Below are 13,119 nucleotides of genomic sequence, written 5' to 3'. Positions count from 1 at the left end.
AGTTCACAGTTATTCTCAGCTCATTCTTGTTCACTGGGTGTTTGTGAATATCGCATAATCTTTGAGTACGTCATGCACCACCACTCATGCTTGGTTTGAAAACATTACAGTTGGAAAATGGACTTGATACAAGTTGATCTGTGAAATGTGTAGGATATAAAATCACTTTTCTGTGCTATATTATGCAGTAATTAAGCAAATAATAACTGTATAATTATAATACTTGACGCAATTTTCAAGAAAAATAAACAACCTTTTTGCCATTTCATGCATCATTATTACTTTTAACAGACAAATTCTGATGTGCACAATCGGACAGCGGGTGGCAGTAGTGTTCCGGAACTCATGCAAACACCCAGAGCAGGAAGTGAAGAAGAATATGGCGTAAAAATTCTTCAAAAGGAACTCCACCAATTTAATCCTAAATTTTATATTCTGTCTTAAACGTGTCTTAAGTTCATTTAGATCTGTTACATAGTCAAGACACAGACATTGGCACAACTCTTTTTCGGGGTTTCACAGTTGGTTACAGTCGTGTGATGGAGAGTTTATGCTAAATATAAAGACTTTAATTTGAATACTTTGAATATCATAAAAAGATGGCGTTTTAATTTAACAACTACGAATTGGCGATGTACATTTGCATCAGCTTTGAAGAAGATTAGAAGTTGCGTTACGAAATGAACTCCTTGTGCTTTGAGCGTCATCAAAGAGCTGAGGTGTTCTCGACCTTCTGGTGAGATCAGAAATAAATCATTTGAAACCTGGCTCCTGAAAAGTCACCCTGGGTCCTGTTCACACCTTCAAAAAGGTGCTTTGGATATCAAGGAGGATCAACCAGATGTCTCTTGGTTGCATCAGAGTTTTCCATGGCTCCACTTCTCTCCCTTGAACCTAAGGTTATCCTGCTGAGGATCGCAGAATTTGTGCATGTGAAATCAATTTCTATATATTATCCAGGCTAATACTTAAATAGTATTGGACCTTTTATTCCCAAGTACAATAGAACTTGTCTCCTCAAATACTTGAAATGTAATGGCAGCCTACAGGCATTGAAAGACAATGTATTCTTCTGCTATCTGTAATATATATATATATATATATATATATATATATATATATATATATATATATATATATATATGTCATGTCATGTCAAAGTGCAGTGTAGGCCACATGGAAGGAAATGAATGAATGAAAAATACAAAAATACAAAACATAAAATGGCAGCTCCGCCAATCCATCCTTGTCTCATGTTGCCTGACCATTTACGGTTTTCTATATTGTATACCTAATAATATAGGCGTCGGTCACTCTCCTGTCTGACGGCAGTCAGCACTCTGCAGTCATACAGTTGAATTTGTTTCGAGCCACTGACCGAGCCACTATTGATTTCAGCCCTTTGTGCAGGCATCAACAGCAAACTACCTTTCTGCCTCTCTTCCACACACACACACACACACACACTCACACACTCGCAAACACTCCTCCACCCAGATGATGTTCTCTCCTGGTGATGAAGTGTAGGAGCCTTCAGCAGAAATAACACTGCACCACCTGAGTCCTCATCAGCACCTCTGCACGGCACATATCCCATCAGTGCACCTCACGAAGACAAATCTCCCTGAGCCAGCCATATTCCCAGCATAGGACAGAGCTGAGCCAAACAGTGCCGGGACCCTGGAGGGCCCACCATCGGCGTGCCTCGTGCCAGCTCCTGCGACTGCCTGACAGATTAGCCTGCGCTCCGCACAGGAAAAGGTGCTGAGAGGAAAAGGTAGAAATGGATACTACTGAACTCTCGCACGTTACCCCGGACTTAAATCGATAAAAAAATAAAGTTTATTATTATTTTTAAATTTTTTTTACATAAATATTTGATACGAGTTCTGCTGTTTATGCAGTACTATGCAGCTGAGCAGGATATATATATAGATATATATATATTTTTTTTAAGAGATTGATTTTGATGAATTAATGACAGGTTTATGTTCATGTTTATTTTGTAAAATGAATGTTAAATTTAACTTCATGGTTCGAATGGACATTGTCTCCACTGATAAAGTGGCATTATCAATGCGAATTTTACTGTACTGTATTAACAATACATGTTGTAGCCTTGTATGGCTTCGGGATTTAAGGTTTATTTTCCTGTTTTTGTTTTTTTTTTCTTCGACTTACTACGCCCTCCAAATGTCTGTGGGCTGTTAAGACCTACTTGGTATGTGAGTGGGCGTCCCTGCGATGTGTGGTCATGGACCGCTTGCAGGAAACAGGACCAGATAAAGTCATATAGCTAAAAAGGTTAAGTGTGTTGCCAGGACGGACGAGGTGAAGAGCTGAACACGCGGCTCCTGGGGCAGGTTTTAAAGGCCAGACACATTAAACAGACAATGAACTGTCTTCAAACTAATCTAGCTGGAGCGCTGACTTACCGGCTCCTCTCGAAGCATGTCAAAGATTTCCACAGCTTCTCGCTGTTCAGATGCAGACCTACTAGAGAAATCCAGAAATTGGAGGGAGCATGGAGTGGAGTGTACGTAAGTGTTCCTATCGGGGAGGTTTTGACAGCCAGTTGGGTCGAAAGAGGATCTGGATGATTCCATTTCTTCTTAACATTCACCTCAAAAGCTAAACGTCTTTGCTGAACTTGTACTCTTGTTTCGTAGGTCACATGTTATAGCTATAGCTGTGACCCAAGGGAAGAAAGGAAAACATTTGAGAATGTGACCCTTCCAATAACTAGCCGGCCACAACAGCGGCCCGGCCCTTGTACTAGTTGATGTGAGTCGAAATTGAGGTCTCGACCTCTGTCGTTACTGGGAGACAGTGTTCGCTGCAACCAATATCAAAGACACAATAGTCTTAAGAAGTGATCACTGTGTTTTCCTTTTGTAATAACTGACATGGGATATCGGCTGTTAAGGTTCTGCCAGTATTTTCAGGGTTACTTACTCAAAAAAAAAACACCAACAATAACATTCTGCATCTACAGGTTGTTTGCACGAGTCACTTTTAGTTGCTGCAATATTGACTCTGTCTTTTCAAAGAGGCTCACCAACCAAGTGTAGCGGAAAACATGCAGGAATTTGAGTAGCTGTGTGTCGTTTGTTAGAAAATATTTTTTTTTTGCTTTCCTGCCACTCACACTGCAAGTGCCCTCATCTCTGACCTTTTTTTGTACAGCGCTATTCATACAGTTAGCGCAACTTAGCAAGCGGTCGAGCATTTTCCACCGGCGACGTCGGATACGTTTACTGTCAAAAAAGCGTCGATGCTTTGGATATAATACGCAAAAAATGTAAACTTAACAACAAACATTTAGCAGTTTGCTCATGCCGTGTTGCTTTTCCGGGACATCACTATCGTCCAGGCAAAACTATGAACAACAAGATTTGTGTTGAGTGCACAAACAAAGACAAAGGATGTTCCCAGTATTTACGTTGTTAGATACAGCATGTGAGGACGTCAACTGTTTTCAATGCGTGTGATGAACTCAAACGGAAATAATAGTGCTAACAGAATCGCAACGTTAACAGCAATATAGGACACAGAACAGGTAAACATGAGCAATATAAACTGTACTTACTGTACTAGCAACATCCGACTTACGACCTACTCAACTTACGTCCACCCGTACTTACGACCACGGCCAGTAGATGCTATTTTTATTTATTTATTTTTTTAAACCAATGTCTGGCACCGCAGCACGTAGCAGCCCAGCATCACCTACGACAGTTACGGCAGCACAGTATCCCAGCATCTCACTCTCACACAGCGATCTACCACTACAGGAGTATCGGGATCTGTTTCGACCAACCGGTCATAAGTTGGATGTTACTTGCAGTTACACGCACTGTTGACTGTGTTTTTTCTGTGGATGTCGCCAGAAGCAGCTTCTCTTTTGGGCATACATTACACCCCAACAGTGCGCAGACATCAACTGTGAACTGCAACAGATGGGTTCCGCCGTTTTTTGACTGTATATGACAAAAAAGAAATGTGTCAGACATCATCAGTTGTCGGCAATTTCTGCCGACAGCCATGCCTCAAGATGGCTGCCACAACAAATCAAAGACTCAAACTGGAAAATCCCTCGTGATGTGTCGGATAATCGGGCAGATATTTAGAAGACCTGGTAGGTGGAGGTCATACTCCATATTGCCAGAAAGAGGTGATTCAGTCGTAGCACCGCCTACAGGTCAAAGTGGGCGGGGCAAACGAGCTGGCAACAGTGACCAACCAACACCTGTCAAAACACTTGACAGAAAATAAAGTAAATGCTTGAGATATTGAGAACAGATTCAGAAACATTGAGTCTTGGATGAGCTTTGCTGAAAAGGTATTCATATAAGAGCAAAGCAAAAAGCTTCATCTTACGTACGTATTGAGAAGTGTCACCAGTTCAAGCGCTTGCTATTGCACAGCTCCTCAGGTAAGAACGAAGACATCTGAAGCATCAATTACCAGGGTGTTAGTGTCGACTGAAGCACTTGTGCGTGGCACAACATCATCATGATACACAAGATTATTTTTCTTCCTTAAAGGTAATCAAATTACATTGCGTCTGGAATCGATTGCTGGCGTTAACAAGGCTCTCGCCGTTGCTGTGATCAATTGGTCGCTTTAGCCGCGTCGCCTCTCAGCCCCGCTCATTAAAGCCTCACGCTGCGCCTCACATTCATTCGTACTCGCGTCTAGTTCTGCTCATTAGACAGTCGGCCCGTCTGGCAGAGACGTCCAGAACTAACTGGTTTGTCCAGTTCGACTTGTATCGCCAGGTTAATACAACTGGTATTGACCTTGTACTTTTTTTTTTTTTTTTTTTCCAAGGCTTCCCCAATGAACCTGCTGCCGACATCGCTTTGAACACAGTCAAGAAGTGGATCGAAGAGAATCCCGATAAGGTGGGTCCACACGTGTTCTGGACAAACCAGCTGCCGATCTGAATCCAGCCGTGGATTCCTGCGACTTTGCCTCTTCTTCCGTCATCTGAGATGATTGGCCTGCGTCAGGCGCAGCGACCTCTAATTTCCATGCGACTCCATTAGGCGCTGACATTTATCAACCTGCCTTGCTCGAGCGAGCATTTATTTTGTGGTTATGCTCACATATCAAATTAAAAAGCCAGTGTGAGACGAATCAGCCTGTACATGGTCGACTGACTGTTAAACTGGTCTCGGCTTGGCATGAGCACATCATTGGATATTGGATCGTGTAAATAGCCACATTCCCAGCCACAACATTTCATGGTTAGCTGCTGTGATCTCCTTTACATATACTAACATTTGTGCAGCAAAAGTCTGGTGAGATCATTTTTAATAACAGTTAAGTAACAGGCAAATCCTTTTGAATAAACATCACCACCACACAAGAGGCTTCGTCTCACACTCCTGTTGGAAAATGATATCAAAGCAGACGTCTTCTCAAAGTCACTTTCGGTGAAGAGACAGCTGAAAAGAATATCCATCCATCCATCCATCCATCCATCCATCCATCCATCCATCCATCCATCCATCCATCCACCCTTCTATCTGTCTGTCTGTCTATCCTTCGTTCTATCCATCCTTCATTCTATCCATCCTTCTATCTGTCTGTCTGTCTATCCTTCGTTCTATCCATCCTTCATTCTATCCATCCTTCTATCTATCACCCATCTATCCATCCATCCATCCATCTTTCTATCCATCCTACTATCATCCATCCATCTATCTAGCGATCTATCCGTCCATCCATCCGTCCCTCCGTCCGTCTGTCCATCCATCCACCTTTCTATCTGTCTGTCTGTCTATCGATCTATCTATCCTTCATTCTATCCATCCTTTGTTGTATTCATCCTTCTATCACCCATCTATCTATCTATCATCCATCTTTCTATCCATCCTGCTATCTATCCATCCATCTATGTAGCGATCTATCCATCTAGCTATCTATCCATCCATCCGTCCGTCCGTCAGTCCGTCTATCCATCCATCCATCATCCATCTTTCTATCATCTATCCATCCTTCTATCTATCTATCAATCTATCCATCCATCCGTCCGTCCGTCTGTCTATCCATCCATCCATCTTTCTATGCATCCTGCTATCTATCATCCATCTATCTAGCATCTATCCATCCATCCATCCGCCTGTCCGTCTATCCATCCATCCATCATCCATCTTTCTATCATCTATCCATTCTTCTATCTATCCATCCATCTATTTAGGCCATCTATCCATCCATCCACTCTAGCCTTGAACCTCTTCAGGGAATTGTAATATGTAAATGAAAAGGCTGTTGAATCCAACAGTTATACTTATTCCAGTGATGTCCTTTTACAAAGCATCTAAATAACATGTTTGCTGAACGTTCCGCAACTTTTTAAGCAGGTGATAATAGCTATTTATCACCTCGGAATTGTCATTAAAGGGTCAAGTGGAAAGGGCACGGTCCAGTTGTCAGGAGGCAGTTAAGTGCAGCACAGAGCATTTATCGGCTTGTAAGTCAGTGAGTGATGCTAACCTTCATGGGTCGTCTTTGTTTACTGTGACACAGTTTATATCCGTCGCTGCGGATTGAGGTGTTTTATAAAGCGGACAGCGTGATGTGCTGTGTCCCTCCGCTGGTGTTATGGATGCTGTGAACAACAGACAGATGATACAGATGTCTCGCGCACTTGTTCTCTGCCTGGTGATAGCTGCAGTGTGTACTTGGGGAGCTTCTTTACTCTGGCGTGAAGTTTTATATTGCATACTGCTGAGTGGAAATAACACGCTAATGTGCAAAAGCCACTTCTGTGCGTGTGTCATTTCACAACTAGGATCTCCAATCGCGGTATTGTCACTGTCTCACACACACACTGAAAAGGTTTTGTTATGACTGAGAGTGGAACATGGGAAGTATTAGATTTTTTTTTTTTTTTTTTATAAAGTGTGTTTCACATCGAGTTCCCTGACCCAATTTGAAAGTTGTTATGTCAAACCACTAGGGGGCCGGGAAAAGGTTTTTCCACTGAGTGACTGGTTGGTTTGAGGAGCTTGTGTATGAAGGTAAAGTGGGTGCAAAAGTGGCACATACCCGTAACACAAGACTCGTATCCATGCGTCAGAGGCACATACGCGCAACTGTACATTTGCATCCGTAAACCCCGTGGCACGTGCGTGTAAAAAGAAGATTTACATTCATACAAACACGAAAAGTAATTTCGCTTTCATTTTCTAAGTGCACAGATACAAGTGGCTAAAAGTTTTCCACCTGACGCATGGATACGAGTCTTGTGTTACGGGTATGTGCCACTTTTGCGCCCATACTCTCATACTTGTGAGACGTATTGAAGCACTGACCAGAGCCCTTAGTAGACCTTGTCTTTCCGTGATAGCAGGTTTGCTGAAGAAGGTGTCTTTGCTTCACCTGCTGCCCCCGTGACCCATAGTCACAATAGTCATATATGTTTGTGTTTACAATGTAGGTGCTACAAGTTAATTTTGTTCATGTTACAAAACCTTTTAAATGAAAAAAACAATAAGCATTTTCAGCCTATTAAGCAGTGATTGGTGGTAAAATATGTAAAGTATTTGATAATAAAATTGTGTGAAGTTGTAAAAAATGTTGCCAGAAAATACTTTTTTTTATGCCCTTGACTGACATTTTAAATCAGTTGAATTTAATTTGAGGTATTTCTGTGTCGCTGTTACTTACCTGCGCCGTTTCAATTTATAGTTTCATTAGTTTATTTTTGGGGCATGTTAAATCACTTTGTCTCGCATGTTCAGAAATGCAATTCATCATCACAGGAGTCTCTCCGTCCTTCTTGACAGTTGATTGATGGCTGACACAATTTTAGATTCTGTGTCAATTTACTCTGAAGGGGGGATTCGTTCTCATAGAGACTGCTTGTCTTGAGCGTGTCTGCTTCCAGGCTACTGTATATAGAGCTGCGCTTTTCTTTTTTTTTTTTTTTTTGGAACTTTATATCGATAGTTTTTGGCCTTAAAAATTCTCATGGTTTCACTTTAGTTTCTGTCTCTTCTGAGCCAGAGAAATTGGATGTTTATCACACACATAACAGATTGCTTGCCTTCCTCACCTTTAGCTTGAAGCTCTGCTGAAAGAAGCCAGCATTGTTGGATTCCTCAGAGACCAGTCATTTCAAGACCATGATAAGGACTCCGCTATGGGGACGACACTGTTATTCTTGCTGAATTTCAGCAAAATGGTCGGGGTGACGAACTAACACACCAGGGTGGGAGAATATACAGAGCACACACAGACATTAGTGTCTCAAAGCTCTTGCATTGTTGGACGACTTGTGCATGAAACGGAGAGAGTAATAGAGACGGGAATATATGAACTTGATGGTGGCATGAAACACATTTCACTGCACATTGTACTGTGCATAACTCCACTTTGGTGTGACCCAGTTAAATAATGATAATTGTTTCGGTCGCGCCATCCCATCTCTAAAAGTGGTCCTTCTCATAAAAACTTTGATTAAGAAGTTTATTTTATGGTGACATTTTCTGCCGTTGAAGACATTTACTTGGAGATCTCCTTTTTAAAGGGCACTCCATTTTCAGCCAATTGCCTCAACTGGAACTTATTCTTCAAATGTCTGACTCAGTGTCTGCCAAAATGCAGTGTATCACCGGGGACATTTATTTAAGGTGTGATAGTGTGTGCAGGGTTTTTTGTACTTGTTTTTTTTGTTCCCCAAACGTATTTAAATTGGTAACGCCAGTATTCAATTTGCATGTAACTGAATGGCAAATGATCATTTTATTATTATTGTTGTTGTTTTTTTTGTGTGCATCCTGTAGTAAGGAGGACATGAGGTTTGTAGGTTTGAGAAAAGAGGAAGCAGAGGACAGGGTGAGATGGAGGAGGATGATCCGCTGTGGAGACCCCTGAAGGGAGAAGCCGAAAGAGAAAGAAGCACATCCTGTAGTAAATACATGTCTGTTTAGGAGACAAAGTCAGAGAGGCTAGATGGAGATGGTTTGGACATGTACAGAAGAGAGAGAGCCAGTACATTGGTAGGAAGATGTTGAGGTTGGAACTGCCAGGCAGAAGGTGGAGAGGAAGACCAAAGAGGAGATTGATGGAGGTGGTGAAGGAGGACATGAGGTTTGTAGGTTTGAGAGAAGAGGAAGCAGAGGACAGGGTGAGATGGAGGAAGAGGATCCGCTGTTGCCACCCCTGAAGGGAGAAGCCGAAAGAGAAAGAAGCACATCCTGTAATAACGGTTAGAAGATGAGATCTTGTAGGTCGATCCTTGTCTTGCTGTGATCAGCACAATAACAACAACAATAATAATAACTAGATTTCTTATAGTAATTAGATTTTCTGTATATATATTTATGTAACAGCAGCGTTTATATGTGCTATTTTATAATCATGTATCTGTTTAGTTGACAAACACCGCAATATATTGTATAGACAGAGCTCTATTTAAATCTCATTTAACTCGCCACGGTGTGACTGAATATTTAAATAAGTTATTACTGTATCAGTTAAACATGTATAATAATAACCATCAGCCAAATCAAGTTTTCTGTTTGCGGTACATATTTATAATTCAAAATCACATTTGTCTTTGTGCTGCCGAAAGGCTGTATGCAGTCAATAAACTCATTTGTCATGCGCCGGTGGACCACCCTGAGCTCATGTGTAAAGGCTGAGTATTCATGTGTCCTGCACCAGGCCGGAGAATAGATTGATGAGGTGTGAGTTTATCTCAGGGGCCAGCTGCCGTAACCGTGATTCACTCCGCGCACAAAGGGCGGTCATGCCGGCTTGAAACGTACTCTTAAAAGCACTTACATTGTGGAAGTATAAACAGGCTCTCTGCATCCTTTTATCTGGAGATGTGAGTGCGAGAATGATTTTGCACTTCACATTAGATGAAAGAATGGCTATTGTCATCATCTGCTCCTCTGCGTATTTTTTTCTTACTGGTCCATAAGAGTCCATATGTAAACAGCAGATGATCTTTTGAAAACACACAGTGGCTGTCGGAGTCTCGAGTGACACCCGGTGTCCATATGGAGCGCCACAGTGCTCTCCTCTCAGCTGGCATTGCTTTTTTTTCCCTCATTTTCACATCAAATTTGCTTTAATTCTGGCTTACATTGGTTTAATCTGCCGGTGAAAAATCTGCTCTGACACTTTATTTTGCTGCGGCGACTGTGCTCTGGATGGCCCGGCGTTTTTAATGAAGCGTTTCAAGGGCCCAGCAGCCCGACATTACTGACACAGTCAGAACACTCAAGACAGATTGGGAGTCCGTAATAAGCTCCACTGCGCTGCGCTGCTCGGGACAAAATTGATGTCTCAAAGATTCTTTTTTTTTTTCTCTCCAATGTGCAGATGATGTTCCCCACAACAGGTAGTTACATACCTTTCCTGTAATGATCTGTTTACCTTGCTAGCGTTTGTCACTCGAAGCGACAGATAATAAATTCCATCGCGAGCAAAAGCAGCAGTCTGGTGAGAAATGTCAAGTGACTCTCAGGTGTGAATACATACACTACATGTATATACCAAATCCTTAAAGAGAGGATGGATATTGGCTTCGGGGGCTGTCTGGATGTTGACATATGGAGCTGACAGATTTGAGGCATTCATGTCATGGAGCTGAACAAGATGGATTGCAGTTGTTATCGTGCCTAAATTGTCTGCTGGGCCATAATAAAACCTGAATTTTGACTGGCTAAACATATGGCGTCCTCACTGCTGAAATTATTCATCACCGCAGTGTGTCACAATAAATGCAAGTGACTCTCTTAATATATATTTAAGGCAGCTCACGAAGGCTTGTTACCTCAGAGCGGAGGAGAGATATGTACAAACAGCCCACTCATGTTCCATCATGTCTTCACTTGCAGCGCCTGTTATGAGGGGTTTTAACGCCGCTACTTTTGATCTTTGCATGCACTCTGCAGCTGGGAGCGAGCGCGTGGCCTGGGTGTTGATCAGGACTTTCTGCAGGACGCTGAGGCCAATATTTACTTCCTCGATTACAGTGGGGTATCTGGCCTTTGATAAATGACATGTTTAAGAACGGCAGGAGAAGCAGAGTTGTACAGTTACTCAGAAAAGTTCTATTTAAATCAGTGAGGTTTAGTTGTGTAACCCCATCCATTCATTGTCTACTGCGCACGCTAGATCAGGGCTCTTCAACTGACGGTTCACGTGCCTTATTCGGCCCACAGGTTTTACTCTTGGGCCGGCACCCGTCACCCAAATTCATATCGAAGGTGAAGCTGGCGGAGGATGACTTGCAATGGCTGACGTGTCAAAAGACGTAGAAGACATCACACTAGTCAAGCGTTCATTCAACGCTTCCTCTTCTACTGTAGGGGGCAATGCTGAGGCCTACACCTCAACCCAGAATTAGCAGAGTTATAAAAGCTGAGAGACATCTGTTTTTGGCGAGTAAGTTGCAGTTCATGGGCCTGTTGACAATAGTGACGTAGGGATGACTGCACGCATTGCGGCAACAGAAGTATGGCGGAGTACAATTGTGGGTCAAGGTACGTGAGAGAGTCACTGTACCTACAAAAAACTCTGACAGATGAAAAAAAGCGTCCCAGTCCCATTCAACATCAGTGACTTAGACCATGAGAATACTACGGGGGAATAATCGGAGTGCATGACAACTTGTCACCTGTTGAATATAAATCATTGTATTACGGTGGAAATGGCTTCTTATTCATGACTCACTGCATGTGGGGCACTGGACAAAGTGTCGATCCAGCACAGCAACTCAGCCAGTCACAGACAAGAAATGGTCACATGACGTTCACCCACTCAGCGTCCTAGAATCTGGAGCCCAAAAAGCTTTTGTGACAGAAACTCCTCATACTTTCAGAAGTGCTGTTAAACAGAACTCTGCAATTCTGTTCTTTCTGTTCAATTGTACTCCCATGGACTAACATATTGGCGTTGGGAAAGCGGACATTTGTGTCCTATATTGAGAACCAACGCAGCCTTTAAAAGAAAAAAAGAGGTTGGGGTTAGGTAAGCCATGGGATGGTGCTCCTTTCATTTAAATGTAACCGTCCAATGGCCTTGCATTACAGTCACAGTGACTTCAATGTGATTCAGTGAAGAGAGCTTCCATACGTCTCCCCATTCCTCACAATGCTCCCTGCCACGACCCGCGCTTGATCGCCACGCGGGAAGTAAAACATTTTTAATCCACTGAAACGCCAATGCGTCAACATGCAAGTCAGTATAGGACGCAAAAGTCAACTTTCCCCGAGGATGGGATGTCTTACCTGTGAGCACTGTTAACAATGTTCACTAACAGTTGTGTGGCACGTGTCAGACAGAAAAAAAAAGACTAGCAAGAAAATAAACTGAACAACAGGTGCTCACAGTTTCTGTGCTCAGTCAACACAACCAACCCTCTCTGATTGTGCGGTAGCTTTGGAACTCCAGCGAGGTCATGATGCGTGTCAGCATGCATTCTGAGTGTTGTCTTTGTCTGCTGTCTTTTGAAAGAATCTCACCAAGACTTTCTTTCGGCGCTCGAGGGTGAAAAAAATATATACACCTCCAGGACACCGATGTGCCGTGGAGGGTTTGTGCTGCCGGCTTTAGCGTTCAAAGAACGGCAGTGATCTTTTCGAAGTTGGCTTCTAGCCGCTTCGACTCCTCTGCTGTGACTGTGAGCATCAGGCTGATCGGACCTGCTCAGGAGTGGAGTGCATGACTACACATTTGGCTCCACAGTCTTGTCAAGACGGAGACCCGCAGCTTGACCCGGGAGAACTTTCTACTTCTCGCCCTTAAACACACTCAGATCTGGCAATTAAAATGCTTTACAGAGAGTGAGTCAATGATGTTCTGAGTTTTCTTTGTGAAGGAAAGACTTTGCTGGCACCAGCACTTGCTACGAGGTCTCGTACATTTGTTGCAGCCATTTGGCCCAAGGCTCTAAAAATTGTGATTTTATGGCTTTTATGATCCAACGGTTTTACGATCTACTTCATTTTACCTAATGTGATGCGTGCCCTCATCTGACCTCAGGTCGTCGTCCAGGGGTGTCCAACCAGAGGGGCGGCCGCTGTGTCTCATGTGGTTTGGAAGTCATTTCATCAGCATAAAACTAAAGCCACATCAATAATAGTGATA

The 13,119-nt window shown here is 42.8% G+C and overlaps 1 protein-coding gene across 2 annotated transcripts in view; it reads left to right on the top strand.

The window, feature by feature from the left end:
* Positions 1–13,119, top strand: part of macrod2 (mono-ADP ribosylhydrolase 2) — a 498,510-nt gene that overhangs the window by 370,358 nt on the left and 115,033 nt on the right. For both annotated transcript variants that reach the window (XM_053874271.1, XM_053874270.1), the window contains exon 8: positions 4,834–4,907. In XM_053874271.1, coding sequence (XP_053730246.1) covers positions 4,834–4,907 — 74 coding nt within the window. The remainder of the gene's footprint in view (positions 1–4,833; positions 4,908–13,119) is intronic.

Source organism: Synchiropus splendidus, chromosome 9, assembly GCF_027744825.2.
Source record: "Synchiropus splendidus isolate RoL2022-P1 chromosome 9, RoL_Sspl_1.0, whole genome shotgun sequence".
Lineage (NCBI taxonomy): Eukaryota > Metazoa > Chordata > Actinopteri > Syngnathiformes > Callionymidae > Synchiropus > Synchiropus splendidus.
This window is presented reverse-complemented; position numbering and strand designations above follow the sequence as displayed.